Raw genomic sequence first — 26621 nt, forward strand, 5'->3', positions numbered from 1 at the left:
CAAGCAGATCCCGTCACGCCGCTGTAGGGGGCGGCAATCCTCAATCTGAACATTCATTCAATAATTTGTAAACTTTATGTTTATTACTCTGACTTTCGGTATTTACAAGAAATATGTGACAAAACAATATGTCACAGCTTTTCATTAAAGAGTAAGAGTTGATTTTTATACTTGTTATCCCAAATGTTTCCAACAATATTTAAACCCAGAGAAATATAATAACTATAATAATATTTTCATCAATTACAGACTGTATGTTTGAGTAATGAAAGTATAAATGTTGGATAAATCATAAATAAATCATGGTTTTCTGATGATTTCATGAAATGTCACGTGAATGTCTTGAACACATGTTGTCACATACAAGCATGGACGGGGTTTCCTTATTAAAGTTGGCTATCAAAGTGGTAAGTGTTCATGCCACAAGTGATTGTTGTTTTGTTGTTGTGTTGACTGGGGAGTCAACTGCTGGCAATCAACCTGATCCGTCCATCTGCCCAACATTATGATGAGCAAAATATCTTGGCAATACTTTCCACATTGCCATAAAATCCCATACTCACCATTAACTTTATAGTTTTAGCCGCACTGCTAAGAAGCCAAAATGGAGAACAAACTCTGCCTATCGGCCTCAAGGGATCACTTGCAGGACGTAAACATATAGTCGCGTTTCTTAGATTTGTTCATTGCTTAGATTGTTTTCTGAATTCCAATACTGCGATACAAGATAGAACCTTTCTATCAGTAAAACTGCCACAACTTTTCAAGCCTCCATGTATCACTGCTAGGGGTGGGTAGTGAAACCGGATTTTAAACCGGCCCCTGGGCTAAATTATTTAAGACCATAGTATCAATAAGCTCCGACTTAATGGGTTCTGCATTCGGAAATTAAGAAATTAGGAAAATAGATTTTCTATTTATTACCGAGCAAGTTTTATTTCACCAACTCTGTTTCTGATTAAGGCATTAATCTAAGATGCATTCTCCCTGTTCCCCATCCAACTCTATTTCTCTCTCTCTGCAGCAGTGCTGTGCAGCATTTGCACAGCTATCCTTGTTGGGACTTCTCATTGACTTCCATTCATTGTGGACAGCCTTATTAAAACTATCCGTAACCACGATCAATTCATGCCAAACCGCAATTCACATCCTATGACAAACCAGAACCAGCCTTTGGTCCTCATGATGTGTACTTGTCCTGACAAGATCAGTGTTTGTGCTTGAAAAGGTTCTTAGGAGGTAAACTCACATACACTTACACTTTACTGGTGTCAACGCCAATATAGGCAACACAAGCAATAAGTCAAAATGCCTTGTGAACGTTCCATCACACAAGTGGAGAAAAGTACAGTTTAACAGGGGCTACCTCGTAATTCACGTTTCCTCACCCCAAGTATAATATTTAAGTTTTCAGCCAGAGGGAACACAGGGAGGAGTTAAATAAGGTATAAGAACATGAGTTGATTAATCAAAATGAACTTAACTAGATGATTATTAAACGTCTGAAGTGTACCATTTAATTACTGCCTCAGTAAGCAGTATATCGAAAGATTAGTACCATTAAATCTTAGCAATACTACCACTGCTCAGGACTGGGAGAAAAACTTTACTTAGCTCCAAGCATGACGTACTCAGGATGGAACTCATCTAGAACTGTGTCTCTTTCTATTTGACAATAATGTCTAAACATAATGTTGCCATGGCTGTAAGCACATGCGCAACAGAATCTACATTGATGCAACCTCTTGCAACGGCAACAATTATTTCTGTCTAGACACGTGACATGACAGCAATAGCACAAAGACAAAGTGCAGAAGTGTCTACCACCATTGTAGCCGTTTAAAAAGAATACAACAAGAGGGGAGGTTGTAGGTTATGGGTTGTTAACAACTGCTTCTCACTTGTTATGGGTAAACATCAAAATGGCTTCAATTCAACTGTATTTTCCTGAAAGCTTGATGATGTTGTCATGTCTAACCAGAAAGAAAACAGGGTCCAAACCACAGAGGGGCTACTTAAAATAAGACTTACAGCACAAATAGCAGAGAGCAGAACAGCTCTTGACAGGCTCTGAAAACCTGCCTGCAAACAACATTTTAGTTTTTAATAATAAGATTGAATTAAAATTGAGCATGCTCTCGGAGATGGCCTTGTCAGACAAATGTGGAAATATTTTAAATACCTTCAACTCAATGAAACAATCACCCAGCACATTCCGTTCACATCTCAAATTGTCGCTGCTTATGTTGAAGCTTATGATTTGCTACTCAAATGATAAAAGGTGTAATACCTCTAAACAATTAATAAAGCCTGTATATTTACTGTTCTAAACAACGAGGGTGATGCACAGGATACAATGGCTTTTTACGATTATGTCATCATCAATAATAAATGTTTGGAAAAAAACTGAGAATCCAGCAGCTCTTCAAATAAAAACACTGAGGCTTCACAGTTTTAAGAAGAAGTCAGCAGGCTGCAGGGCCTTTTCCTGTCATGCCCCATTAGGAGCAACCTCCCTGCTGACATCAGACTGTCTGCCTCCGTTGAGGCGTTTAAATCCAAACTTAAAACTCATCTTTCTGCCTTAACTTTCACTTACTGGCTTACTCGTTAATTACTTAAGGCCTGTTATCTGTTACCATTCTCCTGCCGGGGGCTCGGTCATGGTGTCCTGCTAACAAAAGTACTCTAAACTTTCTGATAATTACGGCATCTCTCCAACCCTCTGTTTGTTTAGTCCCTTAAGCACAGGAGCATCCAGACTGTGTGACCATCTCTCCCTCTGTCTCTCTCTCTCCACTATTTTCTCCTCCTTTTCCTCTCTTTTTTTTACTCTCTGTGCTGGACCATCGGTCGTCCTGGGACCTCGCTCCGTCCCTATGGCTGCTAGTGCCGCATTCCAGATGTTTTTTATCTGTATCTTCGTCCTCCAGGTGTAGTCTCCTCATCATCTTTCTCCGCTTCTGTGTGTTTCTGTCCTTCTCCCAGGTGTGAGAATGATGTGATTGATTTTGCCTGTGATCAATGTCTGGAGAATTAGGTCCGAACAGGTCCAGCATACAACAGGAGATTGTCTGTGTGTGCATCGCATTTGCACCTACTGAATATACTAGATTGGTTTAGTTTAGGGACGTGTTGGAGAGAAACGTGTTTGTTATCAACACACCCACTAGCCCACTGGGAATTCTGCAGATAAAGACCAACTCAATTAAAACTTCGGACATTACACAGACTTTAAGGGAGCTGGCATGGTTGGATCTTTTTAATGCTCCAGTCAACAGATTCAGAGAATAGCGTTCATGATGATGTCAAAACAGTCAATAGTTGTAGTCCATGTGTGAAAGTCTGTCCTATCTCCAGAACTTTATGATGGAGGGGGGCTAGTGCGGCTCAGTGGCTATCTGTTGACAAGACCTAGATGTGCTTGTTGTCCCTGGAGAGGAATCATTTGGTAGCATGATAAATGACAACCATACATCAGAGAGGATTAAGTAAAAAAACAGCAGTTTAAACAATAATATATATACGTAAAAAAAACACAACTAACAAATGAGTTGAGGATGTCAGGAGGAGAAGAAAGAGATGCTGTTTGCTCATCTTGTTTCTCTGATGACTTAATATCCAGACTTCAGATGACTAAAATCCTGCATCAGGTTAAAGTTTATATCTATCTGAGGCTGTAACATTATAAAAAGTGAGGGCCATAGGACTTGAAACTGTAAGAAAGTCGCAGGCAAAGAAATATTGTAATGCCGGGCCATCTGTTAGACAGCAGGAGCTTATGCAAAACTCTGGATGTCTCTCTATTGGTCTTGTCACTTTACCATGGAGATCTAAAGTGAGCCAACATCATGATCCTGGAAAACCTCAGTTAAACCCAAAGAAAGCTGGCTAACGTACTATAAACTGTCTTTGGGATCCAGGCCCCTGGTGTGAGACAGAGAACCTGCATGACAGAAAGCAACCACCTAACCAGTAATACAAGATACTCATCACTACTGTGCTGCTTTCAGAAAACTGCAGACATTCTCCTCAAAGTATTCAGAGATGATGATGATGATGAGAACGGACTCTAGTGTCTATGTGCTGTTAATTAAAACATGTCATTTTGGTTGTGGGATTTACCCGGGTGCCATACTCAAAATGTTCCTTTTATTGTGAACACATCAAACAATCTCCTGCTGCGTTCTTCATTTGTACAGCACAAAATCTGGTGAATTATACGGATATTATACAACAGAAATTATAACAAAATAATAAAAATGGTTTTAATGGTATTTAAAAATGTTAATTTTATGTATGTATGTATGTATGTACTTGAAATATACTGTAGGTGTAAAACAAAGATGTTTGAAAATCCAAATTTCCCAGGAGAGCTTCCTGACAGACAGCCCGAGCCATCTCATTACATTGGTAATCTGAGCGCTTGACAGTCACACTAGTCAGTATGATCTAAATATATAGACAGGGCTGGAAATCATGGCTTATGCCACGGGAATCTGAAGTGCAAGTTGATATAATGAAAATCCCTGCTGTCCCTTTATTCAAGCATCCAATGTAAGTCACTCATGCTTATTCATTCAGCCATTCATTTCTCCTTTCAAATGCTCCTCATTCAGTCCCTCGTCTCTCCACTCGGTCTGATGTAAGGGCCCCTTGGTGTGCATTAGACCATGGAGGAGTCATAAAAGTTAACTCTTAAGAACTGACCTGATCCATTGACCAAGCAACCTTGAAACCCACACACACACACACACACACACACACACACACACACACACTCACATACACACACACACAGTTGTCAATTGCTTTAAAAGTGGTGGTCATGCTTGAGAACACATGGATTTCATTCACCCCACGGCTAAATGGAACCAACACGCTTGCCCACACACGTTTCATTAAAGTGCCCTGGTAGACTTACTTTGGCACAGTGTGAGTCAGGGGAGTTAGAGGACCTGACTGAGATGAAACACACACAAACACACACGCACACATTCAGAGCCAATTTAAAAGGAGAAGGGATCAGGTATAACTGAGGGAGTTTCTTCGAACAGCTCTGCGAGATGAAAGTAGCCGGATTTGATGCACACGTCTGCATGTGTGTTTGTGTGTCTGTGTAATGTTAAGGTGGCTACCTGCCACAATTCATTTCATCCACTTTCATTTACAGCAGACACTGGGTAATGTCTACATATATTGTCACAATAACTCACTCCCCACAACCGTTATGCTCATTCAAACCCCTCCGACCAATAAAGGAGGGCTTTAAATCAGCCAGAGTTTCTACTACTTTTCCATTGGACACTGCTAGAGTCACACCTGGGTCCAATTGCTTTTGAAAAACTGTCAGATATGGGTAGCGTTTGGGTGAATCAATCTGCAGTGTCATACCGACTGGGCTCCTGCCCTTGGGTTTATTAAATTGGTTCCTTTGTGCCAGATGAGTAAATCCATCACAGAAAAAACAGTTTGAGGGAAGTTTTGGTTCTTACCTGCAGGTTGTGTCTCTCCAGCCTCATCTCCAGAATGTTGTTCTGCTCCTCCAACTTCTGCCGCTCTGCCTCTAAATCTTCAATTTTTTGTCTGGAAAAAAATGCATCCACACATGCTAACTTATTTTCATGAATATATACAAGGTATAATTAGTGAATATGCTTATTGTCGAGTCAATAGGCTAATGGTTCAGTGTGTAAGATTTAGGTGAAAGGGATCTATTGGCAGAAATTTAATGGAGAATAATCCTCATGATGTTTTCACTAGTTCGATTCATCTAAATTGTATGAATTGTAGTTTTTCTTTACCCAAGAAAAGATCCATTATATCTAAATACTTTATATTTATATCAAGGGGACCCTCTCTACGGAGGCCGCCATGTTTTTTACATTAGTCCAGACTGGACAAACTAAACATCCATCATGTATGGAAGGAGAGGGTGAGGTGAGGGGTGTTCAGCTGCAACATGACATTTCAACACTAGATATCACTAAATTCTACACACTGGACCTTTAATCCTAGATGTAAAGAACTGCTTACATGTGAGTCACAGCGGGTTAACCTTTCACTTGATGGTATTGTTTGTTTGTGTGTGTGTGTGTGTGTGTGTGCGTGCGTGCGTGTGTGCGTGCGTGCGCTAACTACCTGAGTATGCTGACTTCCTCTTTGGTCATTACAGAGCTGCTGTCAGCCGCAGAGGCCTGCTGCTTTTTTAGACACTCCAGCTCCAGCTCCACCTGAGACAGACAGACAAGAAAATTGGCTCGGAGCACTAATGTCAGACCACCTTTGGCCATGTGCCTGGCACAAACCTTTTGCCTGAAGATAAATGTGGAGGACTCTATTACAGTGAGCTGCTATCTTTTCCAGGAAGACATCCAGACAAACAGATATACGCCATTAGTCCTCCAACTAATTTTTCATCTCAGAATGTCCCGACTCTTTTCCCTGAGCACTTGTTTTTAGTCTGTGAATGTCTTAGTTTCTGTCTGATCTCACTCTCCCCTCTGCAATTATCCCTCATTTCCATTTGCACACCCATTTTCCTCTCTTTCTGACAGCATCTGTCTGTCTCTCAGCTCATCCTCTCTCTCCCAGTCTTCCCAAGACGAATAAGTAATTACTGCTACACCAGACAGGTGGATTTCACGCGTCAATACTCATTGCAATGGTTATGTTGACGTCTCCTTGGCAACAAGGAGCCATGAAAAGAATCACAGTGTGTGTAAGAGAGTCACACCTTCCAACTCTTTACCTTATCCTGGATTCAAATCATATATTCCATAACATACACTCCACTTTTTTGCAACTTTTCTGTAATTTCCACAACACTTAAATAAGAAAAAGAAACAGATAAACTGGCCCATTTAATCTGACAAAATGAGCAAATATCACTCAAAGACATAAGTATCTGGTCATTGTAATCTGACAATCACCCAGGGTGCTTCAATAGCAATTTGTGTCACTTCAGTCAGGACGTAACAACAGGGAGACAGAAAGCAAGAAAGCAAATCGTACTGTGGTTGCTCAATTTGAAAAGGTCTGTTGGACAATCGTCACAGTTGGGCTCCGTGTACAAGTCTTATTCGTCAGGATATAAATCACAGAGGTGTTTAAGCATCCCTAAATCACAGTAAAGCAAAGTACACCTGACAGGATAACAGTCACAATTTAAGAGACACTTGAGACAGCTTAAATTCGCAGGGCAGAACTGTTGTCTTCCTCTTCTAGTAATGATAGTGATACACAAACACTGGTGATGCCTCGAGTGCCGCATACATTTTATCTGGAGCATCAGAAACATTTCTTGGACCATTCTGAGAGTGAGGGTTCTGTAGCCTGGTCCATCCCAATTGCTTTAGTTGCTCCCCTCTTGAGCTCTGGCAAACCAGTCGTTGCTGGCTGACATAAAACCCATCGCTGCAGCAGTGCCAGCACAAGAATTTCACCAGACATCAGATTTAAAGTTAAAATGCTTGTCTGGATAGAGACCTTTTAGTGTGGACGTGGCCAAAGAGAGATTTACCTGGTGCTGAGAGGTTAATCAACATTATGTGAAACAAACACGCCCCACCATTGAGCTGTAAGTGCTAACGGTAGAGGCTACAATGTCTGTGATCACTTTAATAATAATGAAGGCTCAAACAATGTAAAACAACCATTCGTACATATCTGTTTTATTAGACTGGATTGTGTGAACATATATATACTAACTGTTTGAAGCTGCAGTTTGAGTGTCATCGTCTCTTCCTGTGCTTTGCTCAGCTGGGTCTGAATTGACAAAACAACACAAGGGGTGAGGAGGGGAGGAGGGGAGGAGGGGAGGAGGGAAGAAAGGAGGGGAGGTACAGATACAAAGCACAAGCATGAAAAACGACTTGTTGTTACTGATTTACAGTATTGACACAATCAAAGTGTGTTATTTATTCATTTTTCAACTGGATTCAATGATGTAATCAACCTTGATTCTGACTGACTTCAGTTGTGATATATACTCAAATATATACAACTGAATACAAGTTTGTCTATTAATAAAGTTTATTTGTCTCATAATAAAGTTTATTTGTCCAATAAAAAACTTATTTAAAGGAGAGCACTGGGAATATACAGTATGTTTTGTATGATGTATGTGTGCACACGCACTTCCATCTCTGCATTGTGGTTCTGGGTCTTCTGCAGTATGTCCTCTGCCTCTCTGAGTCGCTTGCTGAGTTGAGGTGAATACTCGGTAGGAGCCAGCTCGCTGTCATAAGACTCTAGAATCGCCCGCATTCCATCACGCTCCTGTAACACAAACAACCAAACACAAACACACAAAATCTTATTCCTAATGCATATTTGCAGACATATTTACATAGAAGTAAAGTCTTGAGATTACATAGTTTAGTACCAACAGAGACGTGATGTTTGTGTGAACAAACTGGGAGAATCAAAGCTCTTTGATGTGTTACTTTTGTGTTATGTTTGGTAGTTCACTGCTTTAATATGAGTGCGAGGGAGCTGTGCAATTATTTTCCAAGCTATGACAAGAAAAGCTTGGTGTTGTGGTCATGCTCGTTTTGTATTTCTTCGCATGTAATGATCAACATCAAAAGACAAATGTCCTTGTAGACTAAAGATAAAGAATAAATAAGAGTTGTGACAGAGAGATATCATCGCAAGTGAAGCATAAATTACGCTGCTTCATCTCTCTAATAAAAGATGAAGAAATGTTTTTTGTGATACCGGAATGTCCTCAACACTGTAATCTGTCCAGTAAATCAACACTCCAGAGTAGCTGGTTCTCTTAAAGAAGAGAGGATCAAAACCCCATCAAGTCGGCATCTTCACAAATGTCGCTCACACTGACACAGCATCTCCAAGTAGCTCACAAGTCTTTGTCAGTCTTTGTCTTTACGTTTGACATTCTCACGCGTGAAAACAGGCACGTCTCAGAATGGATGTCTCCTGACTGAAAATGAACTAAAATAGATGTTTCCACTGAAAACTGTTAAACTAAACCTCAGACATCAGAGAAGTTGTTTAATCAACAGATCTAAACCAACTGTTTGTGCACAATCCGCACTCTGAGGTTGCCATGGTGATCTTAAGCACGTTCTACTGAGGAGACACAGATTCAGCTGAGACACTTCTCGCAGGCTTGTACTACAAGTCAAAGACCATAACTCCAATTACTCAAATTTTTATACTGTAAGAGATAGAAGACTCAGCTGAATGCAGTTTTATAAATTATTTGTTTGTGGTGTCAGTTGTAAAAGAAAAAAATATATAAGGTTGTTTTTGTCTTAATCTGAAAATCCTGTATTTAATTTGTGCTGCAGTCTGTGGAGAAGCTGGATGATACTTCTGTCATTCAGGCTCATGGGGTGAAAAAAAAGTCTGTTTGCTTAGATAGTCGTCTCCCATAGTCGCCTCCACAGCACTGTGTCAGCTCTGGAGAAGACTGCAGCCATTATCTTTCCGCTATAGGGGAAAAACATTCTGGCTTGTTTGTATTTTTTCTAAGGCCATGAATCAGCAATGGTGCCACTGCAAGATAGGGAGAGGGGCTCGTTTTGGTGGAACACTTGCATGTGGGGAGAAGAAATGCCCGATTCCCTGCAAATAACATGCCACAAAAATCAGAGGGAGATGTAAGACCCCTGTGTGATGGCACAACACAAATCTCCATTTTCAGCATGTGGGTTTCTGGTTCGGAGGTAAAATGGTAACAGGCAGAAGGGGAGGAGACAGATCCACGGACTATATCCGGGGTGTAAGACTTCTTAGACAGCGCCATTGTGTGAAAGAAGGTAAATATGTCTACTATATGGCAAAAAAAGAGAGAAAGAGTGAAATCAGAGGCTACAAAGAGGAGTACTGGGGGAAAAACTGCTGCAAAACACATTTTATAATTCAAGAATATTAAAAAAAATAAAATAAACTGTGAGACAATGACTGCATTTACATGTGTACTAGAATCAGGTTTTTGAAGCATATAAAGGTCTGGTGCATAAATCCATCTGATTGTGGTTTTTGACCACTGCCAACTACCTACACAGACGTAGCTTCATGAACTGCTCACCTGTGACACACAGCCAGTAAAAGGACGCCCTACTCATACAGAAATGTTCTTAAAATTCAATGTCACTTAACTCCACCGTGACAACCCGATCCCTCCAGTCACAGCTGCGTATCTTCATCTACTGGAATACTTGAATTTATCTAGAATATGAGTAACCAGATTTATCACTGTTCCACATGAGCACCATATTCTGATCAAAACTAGGAAAAGCCTCTTTGACGTGCGTGGTCGTATTGCTGAGAAAAATCATTCAATCATTAATGAAGTTGCAACTAGTCAAAAAAAATAGTTGAGCAGAATATGTATATTTATATATTTTTTTTGCTCAGAAGAACTAGAGGGACTGCTTGTACAATCAGTTTTTAATTCATGTGTTACACAGTAAATCCGTACTGGTTGCTAGGTAACAAAATAAATGAGAACAATCTAATCTGTTTAAAAACTGGCAAACAGCCCATTTGTTAATGCCAATTCACCGTCAGTCAAGCCTGTTGAAATGATGCGCTTCCTCCCCTCCCTTCGCCGCACTGGTACTTTCTGTATTATGAAGCTAAGAAGGTCCCATTTTGTGGCTTTTAATAAACACCTCGCAAACAACTGGGCTGCTGAGAAAGGAGCCTTGAATTTTGAGGGATAAGAAAAGCTCAGTAGTCGCTGGTTAAACTGGGATAACTTGGACAAATGTGACTTTCAGGTTCACGGCAGGTAATAAATACAATACCAGAAACGTTGTTTGCTAAGTAGTGCTGTGTTCTTAGAATGATTTTAAGCACCTTGTAATTCGTGGAAGTTAATTTATATGAATAATGAGCTGCAATTGCTCTGTCAGATTAGCTCATGAGGTAGTATCAGAAAACAAACCGAGATTTCCCTAATCAGATTCAGTTTGTGATTAGCCAGATCAAAACCAACATAATCCATTTTAGGATGACTGAGTCAGGTGCTTTAAAAAAACACTAAAATCCGAATCAACCCTTAATTCAACTTTATGTCTTTTGGCGCCGCAGCGGCTTCATTTGTCATGCAACATTACACCACTGCGTTACAGTGTATATCCTTGCGAGAACCTTGGAAAGGAGAGAAGACGATAAAAGGCAAAACAGAGCAGGGAACAGAGGTAAAAACGAAAAGGTAAAAAACACGTTTAGAGGTCAGCGTGTATGAGTTTGCTGCCTATCCTAAACAGCACGACTGCAGGCTATTTACTGTCTATTAACGTGCAATGAAATTCACTCAATCTAAATCAAAAATCTGTCAGCTCCTCTCTGATAAAACTCTCATTTTGAAAACAATCATGGAGCAGGAAGACAGAGTGATAAAACTATCATTACAGCTTGCGTCATCTATTTTTTTTTTTTATTTTTATTTTTTTAAATTGCTTTTATGTCAGCTGTTTTTATCGAGTTCATAGATATGCGACTGTGCCTCTAATGAATCAGCGAGTCTGTCTCTCAGTGTATAAGAATCAGAACATCTGAGCGGGGCAGCTGTCGAATCAGGAGACAGCCTTGTGTCAGAGAGGGAGGATTAAGTAAACTTCTTCCCTGGAGTTTCTGTGCGCTCTCGTCCAGCAGGTTCTCATGGATCATGGCTGCTCCCTGTATTGGATCGTGGTTCCCACTACTGCCATGGCCCTGCCTGACATCCACTCTTGTTATTACTATTAGTCATAATTCCATGACATTAATATTAACTTGTTTATTATTGTAGCATTGTTACATATTACCACCACTGCTACTGTAATTATTGTCTTTCATTGTAATCGTACAATATGTTTCTGTTGCTTTGTTCTGTACATGTGACATCCATTGCACGTCTGTCCGTCCTGGGAGAGGGATCCCTCCTCTGTGGCTCTCTAGTATCCCTGTGTTTATTGGATTTTGAAGTATCCCATTTTTGTGTTTAAGCACGTCTAGGATGCAATCAGTGAAGCAACCATTAAAGTTTGGTTCAGATTGGATCGAGGGCGATCTTTAAAATTACAAGATTTTCTCAGACAATAATCCATGGATCTTGATGGGGGAAAAAAATCTGGCAGGTTTAAGAGACTGATATTTATGAGTGTTTACAATTTGGTGTAGATCCAAATAAAGCCTTTAAAGTGGTTTTATAAGGGGTATGCTGGGGGAGTGCCTTGGTGGAGAAATGCGCTCCACTGAGTGCCATTTTACTTTCTTCCATTTTACTTCCCGTTAAGTCTAAGCATTATACCAAATCAATTCATTTTTTGTTATTGCATAGCTTTTATTTTTGATTTAGTCAGAAGGAAACGCTATTGATAGCCAGTACATTAGGCATATAATAATAATAAATTGTAAAAGTGACTGGTTGTGGCTCTGCAATATATATTCCATTAGTTTGCTGTAGTTTTCTTAGGAATATACAAAAGGAGCAAAATAGAAATGATAAATAAAAGACAAAACATACTCGGGCAGCTGCAGCAATGGTTGGTTGGGAGGCATTAGTGTATTCAACTATATTCATTTAGCTTAATATAACTTTACGAATGTGTGGCCGGTGAGAAACAAGATGCTCAATAAACCGTCCCTGAGCAAACTCAAGACAATGTTTCAAAAAGCAGATTATTCCTAAACAACTGAAATGGATCATTCTTAAAAAACTGGATAATACAAACAACAATTGTTCACACACTCTGACTGCCTGGTAAAGTGCAAATGGTTGAATGCAGCCTCTGCCAAAGCCATCCCGGGCCAAGTCATATTTGCAGCATGCCTTTAGCTGTACTTATAGTGGTGGCTGAGTGAGTGTGTGTGTGTGTTCACGTGTGATTTGTGGACCAAGAGACTGAGCATGTTGACCTAGGGAATTACACACAATCAATAATCGCAGGGATGTCTAGTCAAGAACTGCACAGCGGCGGGGGGTAGGGGGGTGGTGTGGGGTGGGCAAGACAGACAGCTACAGCAGTCACATGACATTCATCAACCAATCACAGAGGGGTAAAGGGGAGATCATTAATTCTGTACTGGCCTTGAGATTTGAGAGTCTGGCGGATTGTTTAAAGTACAAATTTTAAAAGGTTGTGTCGTGAAGGGACCGTGTGAGCGGTTGTTGATGTGTTTGTTTTTGTGAGAGTGTGTTTGATGGTCAGGTACCTTTGTAAGTAACAAGATTCTCTTCTGTAGCCGACGGACCAGAGCTTCCTGTGTCTCCCTCTTCTTCTGCTCCTCCAGAGTCTTGCTGCGCTGCTGGGACAGCTCTGCACGCAGCTCCGCCTGCGAGCGCTCCACACTCCTCACACTGACAGACCGGGATAAATGATTGTGTGAAAACATAGACTGTATATAAATATGGACAACATGACAGCTCCCAAGAGGAATGCATGATGATCTGGTTCATATGTATATACTGTCTATGGTGGAAAGCAAGAGATTGAGCGTGTGTGTGCAGATTCATAACGAGGGAGCGAAGAGGCTGATTCGTGCTTTATGTTCAGACAATCTGTGAAAAGCAATGCACATTTGGAATAATACTCCACAACAGACAAGTTACCTTCCTAAAACCAAATAATTCCTACACTAAGTGTTCAGAAATTATTTGCAGCAGTGATTTTGCCAAGTCTGATCAATAGGACAATAATTATACCAGGGGAGAATAATTACAGCACAAGCTCCCTTCTCCATCCTCTCCGATACCCACCCGTCTCCCATTCTGCTGTTTCTAATATTTCATAATGAGCTCAATACGCTCAGCAGAAAAGAGACGCTTGTTAGCTAATGAAAGATTCCTTAGCTGCAGCAAGAATATACGAGAGCATGCGTGCAGATCTCCCTACAGACGTCACCTCTTCCTAAACAGGACAAGTTTAATTAGCGAATTCCGTCACTTTCAGTCAGAATCTCTCACATACACACACACATATACTCACACACCAGTGGTTACTGTCAGGAGTGCTATCAGAATCAGGACCAGTTTAATTAACTTTGTGACAATTAAGGACTTCTCAGAGATACGCTCCAATAGATATATGGGGGGAAAGAAGCATGCAGGCACACAGAATTAGAGGAAAAGTGTTGAAGGCAGAGAGAGGAAGAGTGTGTGTGTGTGTGTGTGTGTGTGTGTGTGTGTTTTACCGGCTGTTGAGTGTGTAGTTCTGCTCTTTCAGAGCAATTTCTCTCTGCTGGATCTGAATCACCTCCCTGGACAGATCATCTGGTTTCCTACAGACAGACACAACACAGAAGAGTTAGTATATACATGTGTGAAAATACACACAGACACACACACACACAGACACACACACAATGAAAAAATCAATATATCAGAGAAAGCAGAGAGGACAGAGAACAGAAAATGACAGCCTTTCCATATTCTTTTGTTAGTTGGCCAGTGGGGAGCTGGGAAATAAAATAACATGAACAGCAAAGGGAGAGATGAAGGGAGGAAAATGGGCTAAATACTGGTCACAGTTATATAAAACAAACTCACTCCATGGGAGAGATTGAAAGATTACAAAACATACGAACACACAAGAACACAATGGGAAGGCGGCTGCGCACAGGGTCACATACTCTTGACAGAGATGCACAGCATGAACGGCAAACACTCAATCCTGTGTGGACCTGTGGGACCCAAAAAGCTGCAGCTTTCCCCTCATGTATTGAGAAACAGGGATGAGTTAAGCTCTCTTTTAGTCCCCCGCTTCTACAGTCTGCACGTCAAGTGTGCTTAGGTGAGGAACTGAAGCACACGACTGTCTGCTGCAGGATGCATGCTGATGGAGAGTCATATATAGAAGCATGAAAGTGTGTGTGAATGGCTGAATGTGACTTACTTTGTAAAGCGCTCATAGATGCAATGCAGTCAATTTACCAGCTAAATTCACATTTTTGCTGCCACATCTAAACTAGAAGGGCACCCAGTAGAGCATGTTGCTCCACCAAGGCCCAACAGTCCCCTTATATTCAACCCGGCCTCATAGCTGCACCGACATAAAAATGCAGATCAACCATGATCTCTACTGCAGAAGAATGATAGGTTGCTAAAAACACAAGCCAAATTATAATTACCGAGAATGCCATTTATTCACAGCATAAAAACACACAAATGAGAATAAAGCTACACTGAAAGAAACAGACATATCTGTTATCTGCTACTAATGTTGGATTTTTTCCATCAAGAACCATGAATAATTGCCATGTAAAATTCTTGAAAATGTCAAAGATGGCCTCTCGCATGTGAGAAATAAAAAAAGATAAGAAAGTGCAGCAAAATGTCCTTCCTCAGAGTTTCATTGAAAATCTGTCTGTATCCGTTTGTAATGCTGCTGAAAAACAAACGAGCGTACGGAGAGGGGTGACATCCTCCGTGGACGTAAAAATGATGCATTCGACGTGATGAAGTTATTGCAACAAGTGAAAAAAAAAGTATGTATGAAAGTAAATAAATGAAGCATCTGATCATACTTCAGCTTTCAGTCAGAGACAGTCAGTGGTGTCCTGAGAGCTGACCTGGTGCTTTGCTCCAACATTCTGCAGTTTGCTGACTCATATGACATATTAGGTATAGGGGAGGAATAGGCTGAGCAGTCAAGGTTAACATCAGGGTTGGAAAACCAGAGAGTGCCGTGAGAAATTTGGGTGGCGTGGATTTATCACCACTTCCGTTTCGCTAGGTGGAGCCTTGAGTGTGGAAATAATCTCATGATTAAAATATGACTTCATGAATCATAGGATGGAATAACTACGGTAGCTAAAGTAGGTAATTCCACATTGCCCTGAGCACAGAGGGATTAGCCTTCTCCTTAGCTTATACGAGAGGCTGCTTTTTCTGTGTTCTGCTGTTTTTTGTGCTATTTTTTCGGCACAGACCATGAAACAGACATCTCTGTTGGCTGGTGTTGCAAATAACGGGTTGTGTTTATTATTTGGTGAGATATCTTTAACAACTACAAGGTGTGGTGCTGTGTAGAGTAAATAGGCTGTCAGGGCAGTGCACCGCTACTGAGAGTCTAGTTCAGAGCACGTACTTAAGTGAGCAGAGGGAAGTGGTTCCAACAGCAGTTTACTCGAGAGTCTTGTTAAACTGTTGTTGGTTCAAATCTGGAAAAGATTTGTAATCAGACGCCTGAGAAACCGACAGACGGACCCCAACTCCTGCTGCTGCTGGACATTTCTTTCCATTTAAAGGTCCAAAAACATCTTGTTAGATATAATGTTAATATTTATACATCACATACTCAGCAGATATTATACTATAGAGATCATTTTTGTTGGGGTGGAAGGGCACAACTCATAACAGCACTTTCAATAAACATTACTAAGGATACACCTCGGCTGAAAGGATAATTATTATCTACTAATATGTTAATCGTTGTTGATTATTTTATCGATTGTACCAAACATAAACCCAAAGTGTTTTTTAAAACCCAGAATTCTTGTTGCCATTGATTCTCGTACTGTTCTTGGCTTTAGTCTGTTTTTTGTGTAATCCGACATTATACTTGTTTCATTTCAGTGCCTTCATCTGGACCAGATATTTTAATAAAAGATAAACTATTAAAATATAATATACATACCATGTTTTTTTTTTTTAAATACTAGTTGTTGTATTAATTAAGGGAATGTGGGAGCTGATTAGGGAAAACTGAAAAAAAGCCAGAAAGTCTCATAGTGACAACATCAAAACACACAAACATACACATTAACAACTTAAACTGTTTTTCACTGCATGAACTTGCAGGTAGGATCCTAATTAGCAACCATCTTTGCATTAAAACTATTCCTCCAGCAGAGATGAACTCACAAATGTACCAAACCGTCTCATTTCCTTTAGCTGGTGAAAACATTTGTGAGAAGGAAACACTTTCCCAGAAAATCTCTCCACATATTGTCCCTCCAACATTGTTCCACACAACAGCTTAATTTTAAGAAAATATTTTCATTCTGTTTTTGACCAATTTCAATTGTCAACCACATGGGTACACACATAAGCAAGCACAATGTTATCAGACTGTGAAACAGAAGGAAAGGAAACAAACACCAGCAACCAGCCAACTGCTGGCAAACCCAAGCTGCGGCTGTGAGGCATGTCTGCTCCACCAGGGAGCCACGTTGATTGTTGTTGGACGGGGTAAACTTCTGTCCAAAAGTTATTTTCCTCTGTCAACACAGCATCTAACTCCTCAACTATAGCACCGTGTGTTTCCACCTCATTCACAACTGCTTCACTACAGATATTCTTTTCTCTAATAACACTAATGACCACCACAAAATGGTAAGCTATAGAAAAAGGTAATCCATGAAAATGTAATCAAAAGTAAAGTATGATGAAGTTGCAGTTACCTTCTGTGAGACTCTACGTCACACTAACCTGTCAGGAAATGAAACAACCACCTAATAATTCAATGTACAATACGTTACTTCGGCAGTTGTGCTCACTCCTAGTTAGATGACATTATGAATCTGCGTGGGATTGTGGGAGTTGTCTTCACGACCATTATAGATGAAAAATACCCGACGTGATTTAGGCGGAAACGACGTTCACGTAAGAGAAATATATTTAAGTTGAATAATCTTGATCCATTACCAGTGGCCAAAACAAGCAGTGGAGGGGAAACTGGTTAAGTGTGTTTTTCTTCATCATACATCATTTGCCAACGTTATAACAGATATGGTCAAAGTCAAGGGTAAAGCAGATATGAAGCAATTAAAAGGTGAAATGAAACATCACGTTACCTTGAATAAAATTGGCGATTTCTCTGTTTGAACATTGTTGGACAGATTTTGGACGACGCACTTACACAAGTCAACAATATATATACATATACATCATAGGTCTAGTGTATTTTATACATTTTAATTCATTGTTCCTTATTATGTCTTTGAGAAAATGATTTAAATCAAGTAAAAACACCTTTAACGACTTTCTAGATGTTAATTAACCTTTACTTTCAATCATTATGGCCATCACACATAAAGCTGCTTGTTTTAAATGCACCAGTTTCTCTTTCCTGAATAACTAGCTCTCACCAGCCAATGACACGGCAGTCTCACCACCTGACATTTAACAATGATTTCAAATTTCAACTCAATCTACCCAGAACGACAGCCTCGTCAGACTGAAATTTCCAGAGGAATGATGGACAGCCCCACTCATTTATTATACTATATAAAAGGTTAGTATTAGGGTGTCTTTGATCCTCTCAGGTCTTTTGATAACTGAAAATTCAACAAATGCTGTCAGGTCTCATAACGCATTACATAAGACTAAAACGAAGCCTTGCATGAGGGGAGATTTGATTTTATTCCATAATTTACAGAGTAGTGTCTACCTTTCTCTTCTCTTTCTCTTGCAGGGGAGTCAAACACATTTTAAACAAACCCACCCCCACCCCCCACACACACATCATAGAGATAATGATGTGTGTGTGTAAGAGAATGCATGCATGGACTGGACAAGGCTGCAGTTTTTATAATCTGCTCCACTGCTCACGAGGAAACATGCAATCATTCTCTCATTACTTTTGGCTGGATGCTTTGAGACACACTCAGCGCACACACTAGCAGGTATAAAACAGACACACACACTTACACACGCTGGTGGATTCATTCCGCAGAGATGACACACATTCATTTGATGTGGCCACAGCGCCACCTAGTGGCCACCTCTCTTACAGTCACTCACTCAGACATATGATGTCCCACCTTATGTTGAGCCCAGTAGACTGCCCCAGGTTTTCCCAGGCTTGAAGCTTCTCAGTCAGTCGCTAAGAACGGAATGAAACATCAGTTTACATGATATCACACAGCAAAAATAGTTCAAACTAAAATTAAAAAAGGTCAATAAAAAATACAAAATATAACCTTAACCTTTGAAGACACTGCTAATATGAACAAAAGAGTCAGCAAATATCATCATATAACCTATAACTATGTAAAGTATACAATTCTGGAGCACAAGTTTATGGGTACAAAGTGAAGTGCACAGCCACACACACAGTTTACCTCTTTCTCCAGTTCCACATTGACCAGCTCTTCTTTAGTTTTCTCCATCCTCTCCAGCTTCCTCCTCAGCCCCTCCACCTCCTCTTTCAGTAGGCTGCAGTTCTCTCTGCTCTCCCTTCAGAGCAAACACACCAGAGACAAAACTGACTTCAAAGTTTGGGATTCAGTGTCAGATGTAGGAATCGAGTGCTTGTGATTCCCGATATGATTTCGGATGAAGTGAGATCACAGTGACTGTATCTATGCACATGTAGAGAATTAATGTACATAATCAAAGCAGGGAAGAGTAGAATGGAAGAAAATATATTGCATTAAGATGATCACTCTATCTCTCTAAAGACAGATCAAATGTCCTTCAGTGATCAAGGTCACAGAGGAAATTAGTGTTTTATCACCTCTTATTCATCTGAATGATTAAAAAACCTTAGTTGTAATTCTGCATTGGATCTGTCATATTGTTTCTTCCATACTCTTCTTTGTCATCTTTTCACAGTGCTTTTATACGCACGGTCAAAACATTCATCCTAAACCACAAGGAAATGTCAAGAAGTTAGAGTCAAACTTTTTGAGCACCGGAGGATTGCAGTAGCCTGGAGCCATTTAAAACTGTTGTCTTTGTATTCTACTCTTTTGGGAAGGCATTAAAGACTTAAACATGGATTCAACCTGAGAAAGGCATTATCTTCTCTGAGGCGCTTCAACTCTTTCTCCAGGTCTGGAAGTCTGGCCACCTCCAACTTTACAGTCTTCACAATCGCAATGTCTTGCTCCTGGAAGGTGAGACGTCTCTCCAGCTCCTGCCACAAGCGAAGAGAGAAATCAGGAACTTGTCCAAAATATACAGGTATATTCTGTGCACAGAGCACATACAAGACAGGCACACAGAACCCCCCCGGGTGTGCCGATAAAAAGAAAAACACTTTCAAACATGCTATGCTTCTACAACCCCATCACAGGGGAAGCACTCATGTGTCACTCTGTACCTTAATCTTGATGATGTGCTCTGAGCAAGACGACTCGGCAGCCTGGAGACTTTGGCAAAGCTGAGAGACTTCCTGATACTTCCTGATTATAGAAGCAATCAGATACAAGTGTTTGGTCAATATTAATCTTATCCAGTGCAGCTCACTGAGCACTGGCATGAAACAAAGCTTGGTGAGGGGTCGTCTCTCTGTGTGTCTTTACCTGCGTTGTAAATCTAGCTGTTCTTGAAGTTCCTGGTTTTCCAGGGTTTGAGAAGAAATTGTTGAGTCTTTGTTTTGAATCTTCTGCTTCAGCTCTCTGATCTCATCCTTCAAAGAACTGATGGCCTGGGAAAAGATTACAGAAGTGAGCCGACATAAGATAAGAGACGTGACCAAAGTAGCAAAGTGTATGTGTGAGTCTGTCCATGTGTGTACCTGGTTAGCACTGTTAAGTCTAGAATCTCGCTCCTCCAGTTTCTTGTTCAGACCCTCCAGGTTCTTACGAACAGAACGATTTGCTTCCACTTGCTCTGATAGGTTCTTCGCTGCCCCAATCTCTCTTTCCTCCAACTTCTTAATTCGTCCCAAGAGGTCCTGGTTCCGGTCAACCTCATGCTTTAACATAAGAGTTAGAGAAGTCAAATATAAGACTTTTATAAGACAATTTAAGACCATAATAAATCTAAGACCTATGTCAAGTATGACAGATATGATGAAAAATCTGAGTCCTAGAATCTCGTACACTTTCCTATTACTGAAGATATTGTGAAATAACCCAGAATGCTGTCTCTAAGACTACAAGCAGAGACAGTAGGCATCCGCAAGCCTTCCCACATGAAGATATTACCAGCTATGCAAAGAAAACCTCACTTAAAAAGAAGAAACTGATTCTAAACCACAGTGGAAGTAATATTAAATGACCATTAACATAATGAAGACCTTCCTATACATATTCAAGATCTAATACTAATACTCTAAGGCTTAAAATCCATGTCACATTTTAGACTTTGTTTTTTAAATTTTTTTAAGAACCTGTGGGAAACCCTGCCATGTGAGATCCTGTATACTAATTCGCTCTATATGCATTGGTCTTATATAATCATGTAAGGATGTGTGACCTGTACCTCATGGTCTCGTGCGCTGTCAGAAGCAGCCTTCTCCAGTTCAAATCGAGCTCGCTTGTGACTCAGCTCCATCTGCTTCTTCTCCTGGTCCAACTGAAGGTAGCGATTCTTTGTGTGAACCCTGTCTGCCGCTTCCAAAAGCTGCAAGGCAAGAGAAGTCAGTCAGTGCAGAGGTTGAATGTTAATACTGCCTCCACACGGCTTACTGATGATGCTGTCAGTTTTGGTATACCTCCATGCTGCGTTTGTACTGACTCTGCAGGATCCCGTTCCCCGCTGAGTGATCTGACAGCCTCTGGGGATGTTCAGGGCAGCTGATGAAGGAATTGAAGGACTTCAAAGTTGTTAACACTGTGGTGTCGTCTTCGAGATCCATTTTGAGAGTCGCTGGTGTTACTGTGCACATAGAGAAGGTTCAGAGTAAGAGCAAGACACATATAGTTACAGCGATGCAAATAACACAGCTTAGATATGAGAAGATGCAATGATGAGGTCACTGAGAGGCTGAGGTCAGGCCTGAGTTACGTGAAACATCAAAAGGTCCAGTGTGTTAGATTTACATGAAAGGGATCTATTGGCAGAAACTGAATCTAAAATAATCCTAGTGGGAAGTTTTCATGTTTTATCTGAATTGTACAATTGGTTGTTTTCTATATCCTAGAATGGGCTCTTTGTATTTAAACACTCTATATTTACATTGGGAGCAGGTTCTCTCCACGGAGGCCACCATGTTTTTTACAGTAGCCCAAACTGGGGCTACTTTAACAAAGAGATTAGCTAAAATCCACCGCGTCAAGGTAATCTATGAAATAATTATAATAAACAAAACTGAATTTATTTTTTAAGGTCCCCACACAACACATGCAGGTGAGCTGGTCTTTATCTTTACTATAAGTTATCGGCAACTATGTGCACGTGACCCAACGTTACCAGTTAACTGTGATCATTGTACATTACATAAAAACAATAAATAACAACACCAGACCATCACAAGTCTAATCATATTTCTACAATAACTGAATCCTGGTGGCTTTAATTCGAGGCTCCTGCATTAAGGGACTAACACAGATGCAATAAAACAATATTAATAATTAACACTGTATGATTTTCATCAATAGCAAATTAACAAAGGTTAATATCAATATAATGAGTGAGGAGGAAGATCCACGTTAGATCTATAAAATGTTTTGCTGTTTATCAAGTGTTTTTCATAAAGAAGAGTTTAAAACCACAAACTTCACTCAGGAACAAAAATCTTTCCTCACACCTAAAAGAAACTTGATATACATCGATGGTGACTCATGTGACAAACTTTACCTCGATGTAAGTTTGATCACATAAATTGCTAATTTAACAGCATAGTCTTCAGATTCACCAGAACAACACAGCGACAGATGACGTTCAATAAGAGACAGCTACAGCTAGCAGCTAAAAACAGAAGCTAACACTCAGTTATTATGAAATCATCCAGACAGCGTTTAAAGCTCAGTTCAAGTCTGTGTGTTTATCTGTCAGTTCAGTTCTAACACGAACTTCCATGAGTGTAAATACGAGGCGTGTGTGTGTGTGTGTGTGTGTGTGTGTGTCTGCAGCGAACTCAGGTGGAAGCTATCAAGCTAACAACAACAAAACAAGCTAACAACAACAAAACAAGCTAACCTGTGGTTAGCACGAGGCTCGTGTGGTGTTGGAGTCCTCAGAGCTGATGTGAGTGAAGAGGAGCAGGTTGAGCTGAAGTTAGAAGTTAGCTTACCTCTGTTAGCTGGTTAGCTCGATCTCCCTCCAGTTTAGCTCAAGTCAGGTCCACGTGTTGTCGCGAGATTTTGACTTATCGCGGGAGTGGCAGCTGTGAACAGAGCGTGTGGATCAAACTGTCTCAATTCTGTGATGACAACAATAATAATCATAATCATAACAATAACAATAATAATCATAATAATAACAATGATGGTAATAATAACAATGATAATCATAATGATTACAATAATAATCATAATCATAACAATGATGGTAATAATAACAATGATAATCATAATAATAACAATAATAATCATAATAATAACAATAATAATCATAATCATAACAATGATGGGAATAATAACAATGATAATCATAATAATAACAATGATAATCATAATAATAACAATAATAATCATAATAATAACAATGATAATCATAACAATGATGGTAATAATAACAATAATAATGATAATAATAACAATAATAATAACAATGATAATCATAACAATGATGGTAATAATAACAATAATAATCATAATAATAACAATGATAATCATAATAACAACAATAATAATCATAATAATAACAATGATAATCATAATAATAACAATGATGGTAATAATAATCATAATAATAAAAATAATAATCATAATAATAACAATAATAATCATAATAAACACAATGATGGTAATAATAACAATGATAATCATAATAATAACAATCATAATCATAATAATAACAATGATGGTAATAATAACAATAATAATAATAATATGAAAACAATTTCATTTCAGGAATAAGACTTGTTTTATTTAGCACAATATTTACACATTCACACAAGTCTCCTCTGCTAAAAACTGTATCTTTGAACTATTTAAAAATCTTACCTGTATATTTGATCGAGATAACACTGTTCTAAAAAAATACATAAAACTTAAAAAAAGCATTTTTATTTTTAATTAAACTTTAAATCCAACAACTTGTGCTTTCATAATCTTTGTCTTTGTTTTTGTGTCTGTTTGGTTTTCCGTTTTTGTATGTGCATGTTTGTGTATTATATAATATACTTTGTATTTTCCTTTTATTACCAATCACTTATTATTATCACTATATTATTATCTCATTTTATTATTATTATTATTATTGATTTTTACAGTGCTATTAGTAACAGAAATGAGCGAGTGTGGATTACAGTGTCTAAGAGATCCCTTATAGATAGATAGATAGATAGATAGATAGATAGATAGATAGATAGATAGATAGATAGATAGATATGGATAATTATCAGTATTTTTATTTCTCCTATGTTATTTTTATGTGCGTAATTTCATATCAAAAGTTGTGATTGCAGAGTTTGGCTCACAGAGGGCAGCATTGCTGAACCTATCAGTCTAGATTTTGCTGCTTGATGATTCCACTTTGTATTTTTTAAACACTGACCTAGTGGTCAACAGGCAGCCATTGGTTCATATGAGACCATAATAAAATACTAAACAAAGGGGTGATTGTATCATCACCATGAGTGACTATATGGATGTCTACAGCCAGAAGCATTATAGTCTGTTTAGTTATCAAAATGCTTCATGTTATCATGCTCCTGATCTGAATGTGATCATGCAACAAACAGCAACACTGACATTAAACATTGTAAGGAACAATAAATATTCTGTATAAATACTTCAGTGACTCCCACGAGGAAATCCATCATCAGCATATGACAGCCACAGCGCAGCGCCTGAGGATCGACTGCAGCTCTGTGACAAGTGCTGTGGTCTGAGACAAAGTCCAACACTGTTCCTCATGTCTGAGATGCATTCGAGTCTTTGGACGTGGGGAAAATAAACGAAGAGACTCAGAGGAAACACACAAACACAGGGAGAGAGAAGGGACTCACAGAGGAGATGATGAGAGCTTTAAACACTGAGCTGCAAGTTTGGGGCACGATGTTCCTTGTTTTTGTCGACAGCAGAGACTTCAGAGGATTGAGGCCCCCTGAAAATTTAGCAAAACCTCCATGGCCCACACCATCATTTGTACATTAGCAGGACTGTAGCACAACATTGAAGTTCAGGCTGTGCTAAATATTTGTCCATACAACCAATAAATAATCAACGTAAATAGCTGTGATCTTGATCAAAATAACCATGATTACTATTTTGACCAAAGTCGTGCAGCCCTTCTTTCTGTTCCCTGAAAGCCACGCTGGATTCACTTATGTGTGTCCAGGCCATTCATTGTCGTATTGGGCTTTTTTTTTTAATCCAGGGCAGTTTGCAGAAGTTGAACAATCAACAGTTAAATTGATGTTAAATCAGCAGAAGAGGTCAGAGCTGTCGCATTTTCTCACCAATGTTTATGTGAAAAAAATGATGTAAAATATGAAATAGAAGCTAGGGGGAGCTACAAGGGCAGTTGGATGCAGGAGAGTGGATGGGTGTGAATTCATGCGAAAAGGTCACACAGAAGACGTGTCCTCCTCAGATTGATTTAACAGCTACCTGTCACTGTCTCTCTCCTTCTCGTTCTTTCACCCCGAAGAGTATTGTGCTTATTTCCATCCACTGTCCTCCGTCCCACTGCACCTCCCTTCCCTCTCCTCTTCCTCTCTTAGATGCCCTATCTCCCTCGCTTACTGGCTACCAACACTTTTTCTCGTGTCTTTCTTTATCTGTCACGGTATGACTCAGTCGCCCTCTCTCGGGTATTCCGTGGCACTCAGCACCATCTCCACCTGCCTTCGTCCTCTCAGGGTCAGCCTGAATTCATGCAGAGATCCCTGGAAGATCACATAAACAGACACATTAAAATGCACATACACGTGCGCACACACACACACAGACACACACACACACACACACACACACACTCACACACAGACCATAAGAAGTAAATCAGCAGAAGTGCCTGCAGATGTGCCCTTCATTGCCATCTGCTGTGAAAAACATAAAAGCAGTTCACAAAACACCATCTTACATTCAGTGGCTTCTCCACTCACAGCATGTAAACATCACAGCAAACATAAATGCTCCAGTTTTATGTAAATTATACAAGATAATTTGGCTGACATCTGAAATGCACATTTTATTTTGGCTGGTTGGCAGCAGTGATGACATATTTGTAATTAACTGCAGAATGGTGAGAACTAATAGATGTGATTCAGCTATTAAACAGGTTTTTAGCATCAGGAGTCATCTGAGGCGATGTGGTAAAAATCCTTTTAACGCACATAATTATTACAGTTTAATAGGCGTTTTACACATTTTCTCATTGCTTCAGTGCATTTGAACAGACTTTTTGTTTCCAGATCATGTTCATAATCACGTCTTGTGTAGCTGTAAACTTCCAGGCTTCATTTTTATCAACATTATTCTTGATATCTGAGTAAAAGACGTCCTCATAATGGCGAAAAGGAAGTAGAAATGAGGTCAGTCAGGTCATGCTTCTCTCAAGACAGACAGAGAGAGGTCAGGGCAAGGTAACACAGGGTGTTGCCTCGGTAACTATTGCAACTGTTAATCTACGAGGAGGAGACAGAGGAAGAAAAATGGTCAATTAGGGGGAAAAAAGGATATTAACGAGGTGAGAAAGAGCAGAAGGACACGGTAGAAAAATGACAATTCGTAGTCATCAAGGGTCCATAAAGTGGATGAAGAGGATGAGAAACAGAGAAAGAAAATTGAAGAGGAAAACAGAGAGATGGACAGATAACAACGTTAGAGATCAGATGTAGCAAAGGTTAAAGAGTCAATCAATAAAGTAGTGATTT

At 39.6% G+C, this 26621-nt stretch overlaps 1 protein-coding gene across 2 annotated transcripts in view; it reads right to left on the reverse strand.

Moving 5' to 3' along the window:
• The window catches only part of mad1l1 (mitotic arrest deficient 1 like 1), a 52968-nt gene extending 29994 nt beyond the window's left edge, over positions 1–22974 (reverse strand). Inside the window, exons 1-15 of one of the 2 annotated variants that reach the window (XM_069530402.1) lie at positions 22869–22974; positions 21348–21511; positions 21116–21256; positions 20427–20606; positions 20212–20336; positions 20010–20091; positions 19693–19823; positions 19027–19141; positions 18727–18788; positions 14155–14241; positions 13177–13321; positions 8140–8280; positions 7711–7767; positions 6142–6233; positions 5496–5586 (exon numbers count right to left, since the gene is read on the reverse strand). In XM_069530402.1, the coding sequence (XP_069386503.1) occupies positions 5496–5586; positions 6142–6233; positions 7711–7767; positions 8140–8280; positions 13177–13321; positions 14155–14241; positions 18727–18788; positions 19027–19141; positions 19693–19823; positions 20010–20091; positions 20212–20336; positions 20427–20606; positions 21116–21256; positions 21348–21491 (1593 nt within the window). In that variant the 5' untranslated portion in view covers positions 21492–21511; positions 22869–22974. Of the gene's footprint in view, positions 1–5495; positions 5587–6141; positions 6234–7710; positions 7768–8139; positions 8281–13176; positions 13322–14154; positions 14242–18726; positions 18789–19026; positions 19142–19692; positions 19824–20009; positions 20092–20211; positions 20337–20426; positions 20607–21115; positions 21257–21347; positions 21512–22774 lie in introns of both variants that reach the window. The other variant, XM_069530401.1, reaches the window with a different exon arrangement.
• Positions 22975–26621: the final 3647 nt, after the last annotated feature.

Source organism: Paralichthys olivaceus, chromosome 8 (genome assembly GCF_024713975.1).
Source record: "Paralichthys olivaceus isolate ysfri-2021 chromosome 8, ASM2471397v2, whole genome shotgun sequence".
In the NCBI taxonomy this organism is placed as follows: domain Eukaryota; kingdom Metazoa; phylum Chordata; class Actinopteri; order Pleuronectiformes; family Paralichthyidae; genus Paralichthys; species Paralichthys olivaceus.